This window comes from Conger conger, chromosome 9, assembly GCF_963514075.1.
Source record: "Conger conger chromosome 9, fConCon1.1, whole genome shotgun sequence".
NCBI classification, from domain to species: domain Eukaryota; kingdom Metazoa; phylum Chordata; class Actinopteri; order Anguilliformes; family Congridae; genus Conger; species Conger conger.
The window spans coordinates 41,383,283-41,398,282 of NC_083768.1; the positions used below are offsets into that span (position 1 = coordinate 41,383,283).

Consider the following 15,000-nt stretch of genomic DNA (forward strand, 5'->3'; position numbering starts at 1 on the left):
TTGGTTCTGTGGCAAGAGCATATTCCTGCCTCTGCTTCAATGAGCGTTTGAGCTGAAGAGCACATCCAAAAAGAACACGAGCCGAAATCAGAGTGGGGTTTCTTTTTGTGTCCCTTTGGGTTGCAGGCTACCTCAGACAAGTGCATTCTAGTTTGTGAAGTATTTATGGCATGCTGTGGGTGCCGATTTGAAAATGTTGATTGCTGGTTTCACTCCTGGAAACATTCCCCATTCTTCCCCTGAGAGCTTAACCTGTTCCCAGCATGGCATCCAGAAAGCCGCTCTCCCTTTCGAAAAAATAGTATCTTTGTCTCCCCCTGCAGGCCTAAGATAAAACATCACCTTAGTGTGTTTATTTCTCCTTTATCTCCCCCTGTTGGATGAAAGCAGCACTGCACCCAGTTTCACACACGTCTCTCTCGCTCTCTCTCCCTCTCTCTCTCCCTCTCTGTCCCTCCCTCTCTCTCTCCCTGTCTCTCCCTCCCTCTCTCTCTCTATCTCTCCTATCTCTCTCTCTCCCTCTCTCTCCCTCTCTCTCTCCCTCCTCTCCCTCCCTCTCTCTCCCTCTCTCCCTCCCTCCCTCTCTCCCTCTCTCCCTCCCTCTCCCTCTCTCTCTCTCTCTCCCTCCCCCTCTCTCTCTCTCTCTCCCTCCCCCTCTCTCCCCCTCCCTCTCTCTCCCTCCCTCCCTCCCTCTCTCTCTCCCCCCCTCCCTCCCCCCCCTCCCTCTCTCCCTCTCTCTCTCCCTCCCTCCCTCTCTCCCCCCCTCTCTCCCCCTCCCCCCCTCTCCCTCCCCCCCTCCCTCTCTCTCCACAGGGGGGTCACAGTGCGTGCGGTGACAGTGAGTATAACCTGCGCAGCCGCACCGTGGTGTGCGGCTCCTGTGGCCAGTCCTCGGAAAAGCCCGGAAGCGGCGTGGTGACCGCCACGTCCCGCTCGTTCCGAAGCTCCGGCGGCGGGCTGCCCGAGGGCCTCATCTCGCACTCCTACGTGGTGGGGAACGGCGCCCGCCGACAGGTAGGGGCCGCTAAATAACCCCCAATAAGCCCGGCTTTTCAGGGGCAAACTGTGTCCGAATATTGTGCGTTTCAAGCGATATTTCTTGGCATGGCATTGCAACACTCCCGGAAGGTCCCTGATACGCTACGCCTGGCCAGAAATCTCCCGCAGATCAGCGATCTGCACTCCAGCCAGAAGTGGAGCTTAGATTCAGATTAATCCTGTTGTGAATTGATGAACAGTTGTGAATTACAAAAGCCAAAAATAACCCAGGGGCTTGTTCCAATCGCTTATTTTATCCGTCCTCGTCTCCTTGGTCCTCCACTGACCCGGGAATGGATAGAGGTCCGGCACCTAGTAAGGACATTCCAACCTGTTAAATGATCCCTGAAGGAGCTAGGGGAGAGGAGCTAGGAAGCTCCCAAAGGATTCTTGAGCGGGGAAACACAAGTGCATCCATCCCTTGTGGAAGTACTTTTTCAGAGTGTGTGACTGATCGACCTGTGGATCCACCTCTGCCCATCTGCCACGTCCGTAACTGACGTGGCTTCAAACGCTTGGAAGAGCAAGACCATTTGCCTCATTTACGTTTCCACAATTCCTCGCTCCTCGTGTCCTTTCCTTGCGCTCTCCGACGGACGGAGGTATGGAGTGAGGAAAGGGAGGTGGTGAAAATAAGCGATTGGAAGGAGCCCTGTCTGCCAGAGCATACTCGGGTTTTCCCGGTGAGATTGTGTAAATGATGCGTTACACGGAGCGCTGGTAGAGCTGCAGTCCTCTCACCAGCTCGTATGAGGCTGTCAGAAGTGTGAGCTGACAGCCCTGCGTGTCCCAGAAGGATATTACCCACAAGGCCGTGCAGCTGCTGATCTGGATGCTTGATTATGTCTGATGGCTCTGTTTTTGTTGACAGCCGTGACACACACTCTTCCGTGCCTGTGTACGCCCACGTGTTCTTACAGCATCCCGCACTTGTGTAGAGAATTACAAACACAGGCACACACACACACACACACACACACACACAGGCACAGAGAATTACAAACACACACACACACACACACACACAGGCACATACACACACACACACACACACACACACAGGCACAGAGAATTACAAACACACACACACACTTGCATAGAGAATTACAAACACACACACACACAGGCACAGAGAATTACAAACACACACACACACACACACACAGACACACAGGCACAGAGAATTACAAACACACACACACACAGACACACACGCAGTCTCACAGTCTCAGACACACACTCACACACACACACACACACACACACAGACACACATGCTCACATACACTCGAGCATAAAAACACACAAGTACACTCTAACACAAGGCATACAGTACAACAGCACACCTGCACACAGGCACATTGCACTCTCAGAAATAAAATGACAGTGGCGGTACCTTTTTGTTTTGTACATTTCCCAAATGTACCCTTGAAGAGCACTAATGTTCTCTTTGGGTGCAAATGAGTTTGTTTTCCATGCAAAAAAGGCGCAAATTAACTATATATCGCTGGCGAGGAGAACAACGTTATGCACCGATAGGGTGCCGCCTCAGTGACAAGCAGTACCTTTTGTTTTGAAGGAATTTTATAATTTGCTGTTACCCCTTCTTACCCCTCTCCCTCCTCCTTTGCCCCTCTGCAGGCCGGTCCCAGGGCAGAATCCTGCTCCATTATGTGAGCCCTGAGATGAGGGGGCAAAATCCCCCCTTCCTGGGGGGCCCAAGAACAGGAAGTCTGTACGACAAAGGAGGGTCGCAACTTCCTGTTTACATATGTTTGATAATCAGCTCTTACTTTGTACAACTTATTACACAAGCACACACATATAATAGCTATAGATACGTAGAGGGTAGGTTTGCTTATATGTGCATGGTAGTACTTTGATTTAGTTCAGCTAACCTCAGAGATGGTTTCTGTAATGTAAAGCATTGCATTGTGGGAGAGAGAGGTAGTGGGCTGGGCGCTGATGCTCCCAATCCCCGGTTTGAGGCACCACAAATTTTTCTATTCCCTTTAACCTGGCTGTCACCACTGAACACGCACACAGTTCGTATAAAATAAATAAATAAATAAATAAATAAATAAATAAATAAATAAATAAATAAATAAAAAAAACTGAGAGGAGACCCCCCCCCTCCCCCCGAGCCCGTATCTGTCCCCTTTCAAGTCCGACCCTCGATGTTAGCGGGGGGTCCCACGTGGGGTTTGGTTGGGGCGTCAGTTGGGGTGTCAGTGAGCTGGTTAAATGCGTGAGCCTTCATTGAACAGCCTCGCAAAGTTGGAACAATTTTTCTTTTAGTGCTCATTTTGTCCACCTAAAAACCCTCCTTGGAGTGTAGTTAGAATCATAGGAGATATTAATTTTCCAGAACGCAGCAACCGTTTTCCTCTTTGGAATTAGAGATCTAAAAAAGCACGTCTGCGATCCCAGCTGGAATTATTCCTCGGCGACCTCGGAAACAGCTGCGCTGGGAAAAATAGCCATCAAAGGGAGAGAGATTCTCAAGATCTCGTTAATTTTTAAAGAGAGCAGCCATTTTGTGTCTGTGTAAAAATGATTGCTTTTGCCCCTTGTCCTTTTTTGGTTGTTAGCACCAAAGCTAGCTTTGCGAAAGTGAACCAACAGCATTTTCAGCATGTCTTGATCTTCGTCTGTCATCTTTGGACACCATTTAACCATCAGCGAGTGGTTACTGTGGAACAGTGTGACATCTTACTGATTCTATAAAAAAGTAAAGCTCTGAAATGTAGATTCATATTCTATGAGTTCAGTTTAGAAATCTCAACAAAATTGGGCTAATTAAATCTATGTGGTTCTCTGTAGGCCTTGGTATGTAATCATGCAACCGATCTATGCAACATGAAGTGTGGGTTGCGGTCATACAGTCAGGGACTGATTGATTGCGGAGGGCTTGGTTAATGTATTCTGAAAGACGTTTACGGGGAAGTTCTTTTGGGGGGTTGGGGGGGGGGGAGATTTTGTTTAATGATTGATTTGTGGGGATTTAATTTGAATGATGGGTTAAGTGGGAGTCGTGATTGGTCATCTGAAGTACTCAGTTCAGTTAGCTGCTCTTTTGGACGGGTTGCATTTGCTGAAGTAGACACTAACCCCTATAGCTTGAACAATCACATTTTCTAACATTTTTTTTCCACCTTTTTATAACTATGTACAGCTCATACCAAAGTGTCTTAAATTGAGATTTTCTCCCGACAACTACTTATTTCGCATTTTCAGTCGGGTGATATTTTCTTTGTAGGAGTTAGGATTTTTGACTAGGGCTCGCAGTAAATGTAATTGTTAAAAGATTATATTTTCAAAAGCAGCCATATATACTTTAGAAGCAAGTAAGTTTAGTTTTGGAAAAAAAATGGCAGCTATGCAAATATTTTACAAGTGTTTGAGATGGGTGGCCAGTGTCTGAATATAACAACACGTATACATTTACAACAATGTTTTATGTCACACACTGGCAGAGATCAAAGTGTAATTCGATTTCGATAATGAATTGGATTCATTCGATTACATTTCCCATCTCGGAATTCAGCATTATGTAATGAGTGACTATATCCTGCTTTGACTTTGAGACTTTATTGTATTTACAGTTGATAAATATTACTCCAAAGCGCATTTGTTTATGCCAGTTAACCTGGCATACAGTGGGTATTCCGCTGTAGCTGTCAATAAGCCACAGATTCAACTACATCCACCGCCTTTGCTATGTCAGTCAGGTTTAATAAAGGCCTTATCTTTATAGTAATCCGACACTATCCATTACAACGGACATTTTGAAACAAAACAAAAAAAGGTTGGGCATATTCATTTTTACGACAACAGCAATATATTTTTTAAAGTAAGCATTCCAGTATACTTTGAAATGCAGAAATGTACTGTATTTCGCTTGTATCGTAGGCTACTGAATGACATGTCTTCTTGCTTCGAGTGCCTTAATGCTATCATACCTGCACGCCTTATCAAAGACATTCATTAGCTGAACTACAAACAATTCAATAAATGGCATAGCATGCTTTTTACACCGTTACCGTATCATAATCATGTCTCCCTGTTTTGGCTGCAAAGATTTCTATAGAACTATATTTTTGTAAAAATGATAAAGGGAAACCAATGTCTGTGTGTGTTTTGACGGGTGCTGTTAATTGATATTTTCTGATGTAAAACACTAAAGCCTCAAATGGGTCAGCTTAATTACTTTTGTACCTGAATAAAAATAATTTGTATTGGCTCATTGTTTTCTGCTAAGAACTAATAGCTGGAGTAATACTTTTTTTTATAACTGTAATGTTTTTTTCTAAATAAACTTTCACCCCCACAATCCTAGTATTGTGTGTTTTTCCGACTTAATTGATATAATTAACATGCCCATTTGAGTTCAATGGAAATTGAAAACATTTTTTTACAGTATTTGACTTTCTTGGATTGTATTACTTTGAATAGCAGTGGAAAGTTTATATTAAAACCATATTATCTGTGTGCAATCTGTTCTTGGGTGGTGATCATTTCTACATGGTAATTAGCTTTTGCGAACTGCCGTCTTTTAGCAATTAAAAGTAATGAGAGACACAAATAAAATCAGAGTAAAGAAGAGGATTTATGTACATTTATATACAACAGAAACGGGCTGGTGTACATTCAGCACTAAGTGTCATTCAGCCCAGGGACATGGCCAATGGGTGGACATTGAAATATCCTTAGACAAAGACACAAATGTTGGTTGCGGTGAGTAGCGACAGGGGATCTTGGGCTCTAAAAGTCTTGATTGGCAGCTGTCGATCATCCTCACACATCCAGTCGGTCATGGGCTCCCAGTTCCTGTAATGACGGCCCCCACTCCAGCAGGTGGCACTGGTCTGATGGCCTGATTTGTTTTCTTGTGCACTGGATGAACTAAATCTGGGCTTTGTTTTTGAAGACCTTTTCCTGGTCTTGCTGAGTGAAGTTGCTCGCTAACGCCACTGCGGTTGGCTCCAATAGGTGTTTCAGCCAAGTCAGTCAATGGTAACCACATGTTCAAAACAAAAAGTCAATCATAATTTTCCAACAAGAATCAGCTTTTTTTTTTTTCTTCTTCTTCATCTAATGTCTTGTCATGTGCCCGATCTGTTAAGTTATTGTGCTATTAGGACAATCTAGTAAATGCTTTGTGGATGAATCAGTCGAGTCTCTCTCACACGCTTAGTGTAGTGGTTACGGTACATGACTGAGATCCGCAAGGTCGGCGGTTCGATCCCCGGTGTAGCCACAACAAGATCCGCACAGCCGTTGGGCCCTTGAGCAAGGCCCTTAACCCTGCATTGCTCCAGGGGAGGATTGTCTCCTGCGTAGTCTAATCAACTGTACGTCACTTCACGCAGACTTCGTGCCCATATAAGGGCTTCCTGTTTCCCCACAGCACAACGCTGCTCACCGGCCCAGATCCGGGGCGCTCCTGCCGATCTCGGGAAGTCCTAGGGAACGGCTACGAGTGTCGTCATTCCAGGTGGGAATGTCGGACACATCCGGATGTAGACCGAGCTTCCGAAACGACGACCGAGGCGTGCGTCACAGCTGGGCAAAGCATCAAATCCGAACGTCGTGTTTTTTGGGGTTTTTTTTGGTGACGTCCTTTATTTCCGGGCGTGCGGGAACGCGGTGCGATTGGAGCGACGCTCGGTGATCGGGAGTCCCCCTGACCGCACGTCCCGGGGCGGTGAGCGCGGCGTGCGAACGGGGCGGGGTCAGTGCGGGTGCCTCCGTGGTTTGGGGGAGGGCGGGCGGCGCACCGGGGGGAGGTCGTAGTGTCCCGGGATGTGGCTGTTCACGGGGAGGTCGTAGTGGCTTTGGGGCTCCTGCTCGGGAACGCTGCCAAGGGAACCGCGTTCTGCGGGGGGGGGGGGGGGGGGGGGAAAGAGTGAGAGCGTAACCGGCCAATGACAAACTGAGTTGGCAGATTTCACCATCTCTCGCCGCAAGTAAACATTTCAAGGTCAGCGCCCATATACTCTAATGTTAGACACCTCATTTTATACACAATAAAAACACTGCAAAAAAGAAAAAACTTCATTTCAACAAGTATTTTAGTCATAGATTTAGCCTTATTTCTATTACTGTTTTGCTAAATAAGTCTCATCAGCAATTTTTAAAATCTCATTTCAAGATTTACTAATGGGTTAAGAAAATGAACGCACAAGTCAAACAAAGAGTGACTCACCACAGGCTAATATTTTCTACTTGAGAGAAAAAAAGATTTTAAGTCTCCTTTCAGCACTAAAACATAATTTTCTGCAGTGAAGAACCCTGCAGACACTCCCTCCAGGCCCTCCAGGACTGGAGACGCAACACCGATACTCAACAACAGGGGTGTCCAATCTTAGCCGAAATGGGCTGGCCTGGGTGCAGGTTTTTGTTATAGCCCAATGCTAAGACTTCTTCAGTGAAGACCAGGACTAGTTAACCGGTTGAATCAGGTGTCATAGAGCATCGTGCCCACACCAGCCCTTCAGGGGTAAGTTGAGACACCCCTGCTCTATTAGCCCTGTCCGATAGGGGGGGGACTCACTTGTACCCCTGTGTGTGGGGATGGGGGGCGGGGGCGGGAGGCTGATTTCGGGGTAGCCCCTGTCCCGGGCGAAGGGGGTCATCTCCATGTACCCGCTGTCCTGTGCGCGGGGCAGGGGCGGGGGCAGGTCCTTGATGGTGGCGTAGACGTTCTCGCCGTTTAACGAGCTGCAGCTGTCCGTCACGGGAGAGTCCTTGGACAGCCCTGCGCAGAGGGAGAGCACCAATCAGGTCGCTGGCAGGTCGCCGGGGGAACCACCTACCGAGGGCCTGTTCAAGCACACCGAAACTTCACGCAAACTTTTTAAAGAATGTGGGAAACGGGGACCCAAATGAAGGCAGAACGTTGCAGGCACGATGAAGAGGAGGAACGAGGAAGAGGAGAAAGAATGGATTTCGAAAATAAACCTTTGTTGTAGTATTTGCCCAGACTGGCACTGTAGCTGTGGCTTCTGTCCATGCCGAACGCTCCTGAAAAAACAAACACACACACACACACACACACATACACATTTGGTGCAAGCCAGTCATCTCGTTGATTTATCTCTTGTGTACTTAAGAGTTCAGTTCCATTTCGATTCGCTCGAATGAGGAAATTAGTCGAAATTCAATTTAGCTGGAAAAACAAATCCCCTCGGTCACAGAACATTACGAGCGCTTCTTAATTAATTTCATAAATTGTTGTACAGCACACGCGTACGCTGCACACGCGTACGCTGCACACGCTACACTAACACGCTCTCCCTCCAGAAAGGGCATGAGGGGTGGTTTGGGGGGAGCGGCGGACGTGGGCGGGGGTGATTATGCCCACCCTGGTTTTTCGGGGAAGGCGCCTCGTCGTGCTTCCAGTCGGCAGGAAGCGTGGCGTTGCTGTCCATCCCGAACGGGCCCAGACGTTCCCGCTCCGCGTTCTTCCCCTTGCAGGAGAGCTGGTTGTTGGTGTTCTGCTCGGAAGGTGAGAAGGAACGGTCTCAGATTTAACAGGTCCGCTCCGCTCCAGGTGAGCATCTGCACGGTTCAGCTCCTCTACAGCGGTGCACAGTCCACTGCATACAGCAACGCAGAAACCTACAGGGCAGGGATCTTTATTCCTGGTCCCGGAGAGCAGCAGGGTCTGCCGGTTTATGGTGTTAATCTGCACTTAATTGTGTGATTGACAGCTTTAATTGATCAAACCAGTCACCTGACCTGGTTTATTGGCTCTGAATTGGTTGCTGATATCAAGTCAAAAACCAGAAATGAAGATCGCTGCTATGGAGCTGCAGTAGTAGAGTGGTATAGGATGTAGAGGGGTTGTGCTCATCGCACGCTACATATCTACAGATCATGACAAGAGCACAACCACTTTAGATCCTATACCACTCCACTGGTTTACTGCTCTACATACCTACCTTTACAGAGTGGTCCCGATCATAGAGTGGTCATGCTCATAGAGTGGTCCTGATCATAGAGTGGTCATGTTAATAGAGTGGTCATGCTCATAGAGTGGTCATGTTCATGCAGTGGTCCTGATCATAGAGTGGTCCTGATCATAGAGTGGTAATTTTCATGCAGTGGTCCTGATCATAGAGTGGTCATGTTCATACAGTGGTCCTGATCATAGAGTGGTCATGCTCATAGAGTGGTCCTGATCATAGAGTGGTCATGCTCATAGAGTGGTCCTGATCATAGAGTGGTCATGTTCATGCAGTGGTCCTGATCATAGAGTGGTCATGTTCATGCAGTGGTCCTGATCATAGAGTGGTCATGTTCATGCAGTGGTCCTGATCATAGAGTGGTCATGTTCATGCAGTGGTCCTGATCATAGAGTGGTCATGCTCATAGAGTGGTAATTTTCATAGAGTGGTCATGTTCATACAGTGGTCCTGATCATAGAGTGGTCATGTTCATGCAGTGGTCCTGATCATAGAGTGGTCATGCTCATAGAGTGGTAATTTTCATAGAGTGGTCATGTTCATACAGTGGTCCTGATCATAGAGTGGTCATGTTCATGCAGTGGTCCTGATCATAGAGTGGTCATGCTCATAGAGTGGTAATTTTCATAGAGTGGTCATGTTCATGCAGTGGTCCTGATCATAGAGTGGTCATGCTCATAGAGTGGTAATTTTCATAGAGTGGTGATGTTCACAGAGACGTTCTGATCGTTCTAAAGGTAGTGTATTGGGACGGGGGTGTTCTTACCTTCACAGAGCGGTCCTGGTTGTTGGGGATTTGGGGCAGAGGGGGCCGGTTCTGGGACAGCGTGTGGTAGCTGGGGTTGTAGTAGTAGTGGTGGTAGGTGTGCGGGACGTCTGAGCCACAGACACGGAAATATCAAACATATTTTGTGATTTTTCCAAACTAGGGCTTCCTAGAGATCTTCCATCCTGTAGGTTTTCACTCCGACCCTAACAAAGCACACCTCGTTCAACAGCTAGAGATCTCACTGAGCTGCTCATTAGTGTAATCAGGTGTGCTGTGTTATGGTTGAAATGAAAAGCTACAGGAGGGTAGATCTCCAAGAGCAGGGCAGGGCAGCCCAGCTTTAAACCATGTACTGATACCCGAGGCTTCTGATGACAACTGCCTCAGGGCGCCCCCGGTACATACAAGTATTTATCAAAACAAATTTTTGTATGACATAATATTAACCCAATATGTATGTCATGGGGATAGTCGGGTCCTACCTGGCACCATGTACTCTGAGTTGACGGAGTGAGTGGCGGAGTACGACACGGTCGGGATATGGCTCTGCTTGTTGGCATGGCGACGGCGGTAAACCAGCAGCAGCACCAGCAGCAGCACGACTAGCGCCACCAGCAGGCTGAAGCCCACGATCGAACTGGAGCTCACCCCCTCCACCGGGGTCACCGGCACCACCAGGTCAATGTCCCGCCCTGGGGGACACAATATTACAGCCCTGTGTTCAGCACTGATCACATCCTGCCCTGAGGGCCACAGTATTACAGCCCTGTGTTCAGCACTGATCACATCCTGCCCTGAGGGCCACAATATTACAGCCCTGCCGTTAGTTCTGATTACATCCTGCCCCTTTGTGTACCTTGAATGCAGTTTGCGCCAACGCACACACACGTTCCGGTGTGGGGGTTACAGCTGGCGTTGGAGGGACAGGTACACACATGGGCGCAGTTCAGGCCAAATGTCCCGGGACGGCACTCTGCAGAAACAGGGGCGTGAAGCACTCAGAAACATGAAACAACACTGGTTTATGATGTCTGCAGGTGTGTGCATGTATCAATTCACATACGTGTTTTGAAGGCATGTTTATGCATGTACTGAGTATATGTGTGTAACTGTACATGTGTTTATATGAACAGTACATATGTGTGTGTGTGTTTATGGATTGATGGATGGATAGAGTATGTGCGTGTGTCTGTGTGTGTGTGTGTGTGTGTGCGCGAAAGTGTGTGTGTCTGTGTGTGTGTGTCTGTGTGTACGTGTGTGTGTGTGTCTGTGTGTGTGTATGTATGCATATGTCTGTGTGTGTGTGTGTGTGTCTGTGTGTATGTGTGTATGTGTGTGTGAGAGTGTGTTTGTGTGTGTGTGTGTGTGTGTGAGTGTGTGTGTGTGTGTGTGTGTGTGTGAGTGTGTGTGTGTGTCTGTGTGTGAGTGTGTGTGTGAGTGTGTGTGAGTGTGTGTGTGTGAGTGTGTGTGAGTGTGTGTGAGTGTGTGAGTGTGTGAGTGTGTGTGTGTGTGTGTGTGTGTGTGTGTGTGTGAGTGTGTGTGTGTGTGTGTGTGAGTGTGTGAGTGTGTGTGTGTGTGTGTGTGTGTGAGTGTGTGAGTGTGTGAGTGTGTGAGTGTGTGAGTGTGTGAGTGTGTGAGTGTGTGAGTGTGTGAGTGTGTGAGTGTGTGTGTGTGAAACTCACGCTCAGAGCAGTCCGGCCCTGTCCAGCCTGGGGGACACTGGCATGAGCCGTCGGCATGGTGACACGTGGAGTTGTTGGCACAGCGACACACACTGGCACACTGCTTCCCATAACGCCCCAGTGGGCATGCTGCGAATACACACACACGCATACATTACATTACATTACATTACATGGCATTTAGCAGACGCTCTTATCCAGAGCGACGTACAACGAAGTGCAAATCAAACACAAGTATGAGTGCTATGAGGACCTGAGAGGACAGTACAGTTCCGAGTCCTAGTGTAAACACAGATAATCAGAACCCTTGAAGAGTACAATCAACTTTCAAACTAGCATACCACAGTTGGCAGCTAGAATACCTTGAATACAACAATACAACAGCCAATAAAAAACAACAATATCTATACAATCTATACATAAGTGCCATTCCAGTCTATGGCATATATAAGGCTAATCATGGTGGTGAGTTAGGGAGGGAAAGGTGTAGCCTGAAGAGATGAGTCTTCAGTCTGCGCTTGAAGGAGGTCAGAGACTCTGCCGTTCTGACATCCACCAGGAGGTCATTCCACCACCGTGGGACCAGAACAGATAGCAGTCGTGAGCGAGAAGTGCAGGTGTGGCGAGGGGGAGGCACCAGATGCACACACACATTCACACACACACACACACACATGCACAGACACACACACACACACATACACACATACATGCACAGACACACTCACACGCATGCACGCACACACACACACACACACACACACACACACACACACACACACACACATGCACACCAACACATACATGCACAGACACACACACACACACGCATACACACACACACACCCACAAGCACACACACACACGCACACACAGTCAGTAAGTCTCCCTTGTTAAAGGTGTCTCGCAGGTGGATTAATGATATAGCGTTGCGTGGAGGACTGACCTTGGTCACACAGTATCCCAGAGTACCCTGGGGCGCACTGGCACTCGCCCGTCACGTGATGACAGGGGGCAGAGGAACGAGCGCACGGGGGGCACAGCGCACCACAGCGGGGGCCGAATGAGCCCGCCCCACAGACTGAGAGAGAGGGAGGGAGGGAGGGAGGGAGGGAGGGAGAGAGAGAGGGAGGGAGAGGGACAGAGAGAGAGAGGCAGAGGGAGGGAGAGGGAGAGAGAGAGAGAGAGAGGGATAGAGAGAGAGAGAGAGAGAGAGAGAGAGAGGGAGGGAGAGAGGGAGGGAGGGAGGGAGAGAGAAGGAGAGGAAAAGGGAGAGAGATAGAGAAGGAGGGAGGGGGGAGCGAGAGAGGGAGCAGAGAGAGAGAGAGGGGCCAGAGGGAGGGAGAGATGTAACTTCCAACTTCCATGGCCATAATAATCATTCGTAAAATGTCATAAAGTAATTTTAATTAGCCAACAATAGAGGGATGGTAGTGACGCCAAACAGAGAAATGGAGAGAACACAGAAGAGGGAGAGAAGCACAGTGAGTACATTGGACCAGGTCAGGCTCAGACAGCAGCACTCACTGTGTTGGCACTGGGCTCCCCAGTACCCAGCGCTGCACAGGCAGGTGCCGTTGTTCCGCAGACAGGTGGCGCTGTTGAGGCAGGAGCAGTTCCGGTCACAGCGCCCCCCCCAGGTGCCCGCGGGGCAGGGCTGGGAACACTGGGAGCCTGCGGGGCGGGGGGAAGGTCAGGGGGCAGAGGGAACGGGTCTTACTTTCACACGTAAATGCTGTCAGGACGTATATTGTATTAACCCTTTGAATAGCATCTTTTTTTTTTTTATTCCAAGTCAGTGTTCTAGAACTCTGTTGCTTTCTCAGTAGTGATTGTGACATCAGCATCAGAACGTTCCGTTTAGAACGTCCTAATCACACACCTTCAAGGGTTAACCTGTTGAAAATGTTAGCCTATTTGAAAAGGGGGTGAGTTTGGGAGGCGCTGCTTCAGAGATTTGGGGAGAGAGGGGGGGGTGCACCTGTCCAGCCTGGCAGGCACAGGCACTGCCCAGTGCGTCCATCACAGCCGCTCGAGTGGAGACAGTCACACCTCTGCTTACAGCCGGGACCGTACCAGCCCTCCTGCACACACACACACCCACACACACACACAGTGGAGTCAGTCACAGCTCTGTACACGTACACACACACACAACAACAACAACACAGCACCACATGACTGCACAGCCACTCACCGTCCCATAGCAGCAGGATGAAGACAACCTCACAAATGTCACAAAAATGTCACAAATCCCACAAAACAAAACAGCACAATGTGTCACAGATGCATCAAAGATCACGAGTAGTTTCTATGATTGCCCTATGGTTTCACTTAACGATACTGTCATTCTGCACTAATTTTGTTTTTAATGACTGTAAAATAAGATCTGACAGCTGGTAAATTGCCGTCATTAGAAATGGGTGTCTTACCACTTCTTGCCACCAGTGGGCAGCACACGCTTCAAGTATATAATAAGTATATAATACAGTCTGTCAGTATTTAATGGGAGCTTTTCCAGCGCACAAAGAACAAAATTGAATTCAAAATCCTGCATTTTACAATAATGTACAATGGTCTGAACCATTAGCGGTCCATGAAAGCTTTTTCTCTGACATTTCAGCGTAAAAAATATTTCCCTTCCTTTATAAATCCATGATATTGTCTGAATGAGTGCTCGACTGTGGTCATTCCGAACAATGGCACTGGGCTGAAGGCAACAACAAACGCATTCGAGCAAGAGCGCGGGAATTGAAAGCAGGATTTCCGGGACAAGGCCTTTCTCCTGTCGGCTGCCATCCGCTTACCGGACAGGGCTGGTCACACAGCGCCCCCTTCCACCCGGCGGTGCAACTGCAGGAGCCGTCCACGGGGCTGCACGACGCTCTGTTGGAGCACCGGCACGTACCATTGCAGCCCGGCCCCCAGCTCCCCCCGGAACACGGGGTGGAACAGTCCAAGCCCTTCCAGCCTGCGTGCACACAAGTCAACAACACGAGACCGCGGTTACGTCTGGATCTCCTCCGTCTCGGCAGATTGAAGTGATTTGAGCGTCAGTCATGACAGATACGGAGCAGCTTTCTAATACACAAGTGAGATCCTCAGACGTTCATCTTCAGATGTTTCTTCAGATGTTTTGTTTGTACAAACAGCGGTCTGGAGTTTGTTTGTGTGCCACAGCATCTTTGTGTGTCTTCTGTCTTTCCCACATCTGAGGAAATCGCATTTGTGTGTGTGTGTGTGTGTGTGTGAGGGCATGCGTGTGTGTGTGTGTGTGTGTGTGTGGAAGAGAGAGGGCATGTGTGTGTGTGTGTGTGTAAGCATGTGTGTGTGAGGGCATGCGTGTGTGTGTGTTTGCGTGTGTGTGTGTGTTGCTCACCCTCTCTGCAGAAGCAGGTCCCGTCGATGGGGGAACAGGCCAGGGAGTGGGAGGAGCTACAGCTGCAGGTCAGTGAGCAGCTCCTCCCATAGGAGCCTCTGTCACAGTGATTCTCACAGTGCTTCCCCTGCAGGCCACACACAGGTATTACACCACAATTAC

General features: G+C 48.6%; 2 protein-coding genes across 2 annotated transcripts in view; one reads left to right on the top strand and one right to left on the bottom strand.

The window, feature by feature from the left end:
* Positions 1–5,371, top strand: part of LOC133136171 (lamin-A-like) — a 52,332-nt gene extending 46,961 nt beyond the window's left edge. The window contains exons 13-14 of the mRNA XM_061253432.1: positions 814–1,014; positions 2,680–5,371. Coding sequence (XP_061109416.1) covers positions 814–1,014; positions 2,680–2,715 — 237 coding nt within the window. The 3' untranslated portion in view covers positions 2,716–5,371. The remainder of the gene's footprint in view (positions 1–813; positions 1,015–2,679) is intronic.
* Positions 5,372–5,628: 257 nt separating this feature from the next.
* The window catches only part of LOC133136169 (platelet endothelial aggregation receptor 1-like), a 40,179-nt gene continuing 30,807 nt past the window's right edge, over positions 5,629–15,000 (bottom strand). The window contains exons 11-23 of the mRNA XM_061253431.1: positions 14,839–14,965; positions 14,267–14,430; positions 13,441–13,543; positions 12,987–13,133; positions 12,406–12,540; positions 11,460–11,588; positions 10,634–10,750; positions 10,260–10,469; positions 9,775–9,884; positions 8,405–8,537; positions 8,002–8,064; positions 7,595–7,798; positions 5,629–6,916 (exon numbers count right to left, since the gene is read on the bottom strand). Of these exons, the coding sequence (XP_061109415.1) occupies positions 6,774–6,916; positions 7,595–7,798; positions 8,002–8,064; positions 8,405–8,537; positions 9,775–9,884; positions 10,260–10,469; positions 10,634–10,750; positions 11,460–11,588; positions 12,406–12,540; positions 12,987–13,133; positions 13,441–13,543; positions 14,267–14,430; positions 14,839–14,965 (1,785 nt within the window). The 3' untranslated portion in view covers positions 5,629–6,773. The remainder of the gene's footprint in view (positions 6,917–7,594; positions 7,799–8,001; positions 8,065–8,404; positions 8,538–9,774; positions 9,885–10,259; positions 10,470–10,633; positions 10,751–11,459; positions 11,589–12,405; positions 12,541–12,986; positions 13,134–13,440; positions 13,544–14,266; positions 14,431–14,838; positions 14,966–15,000) is intronic.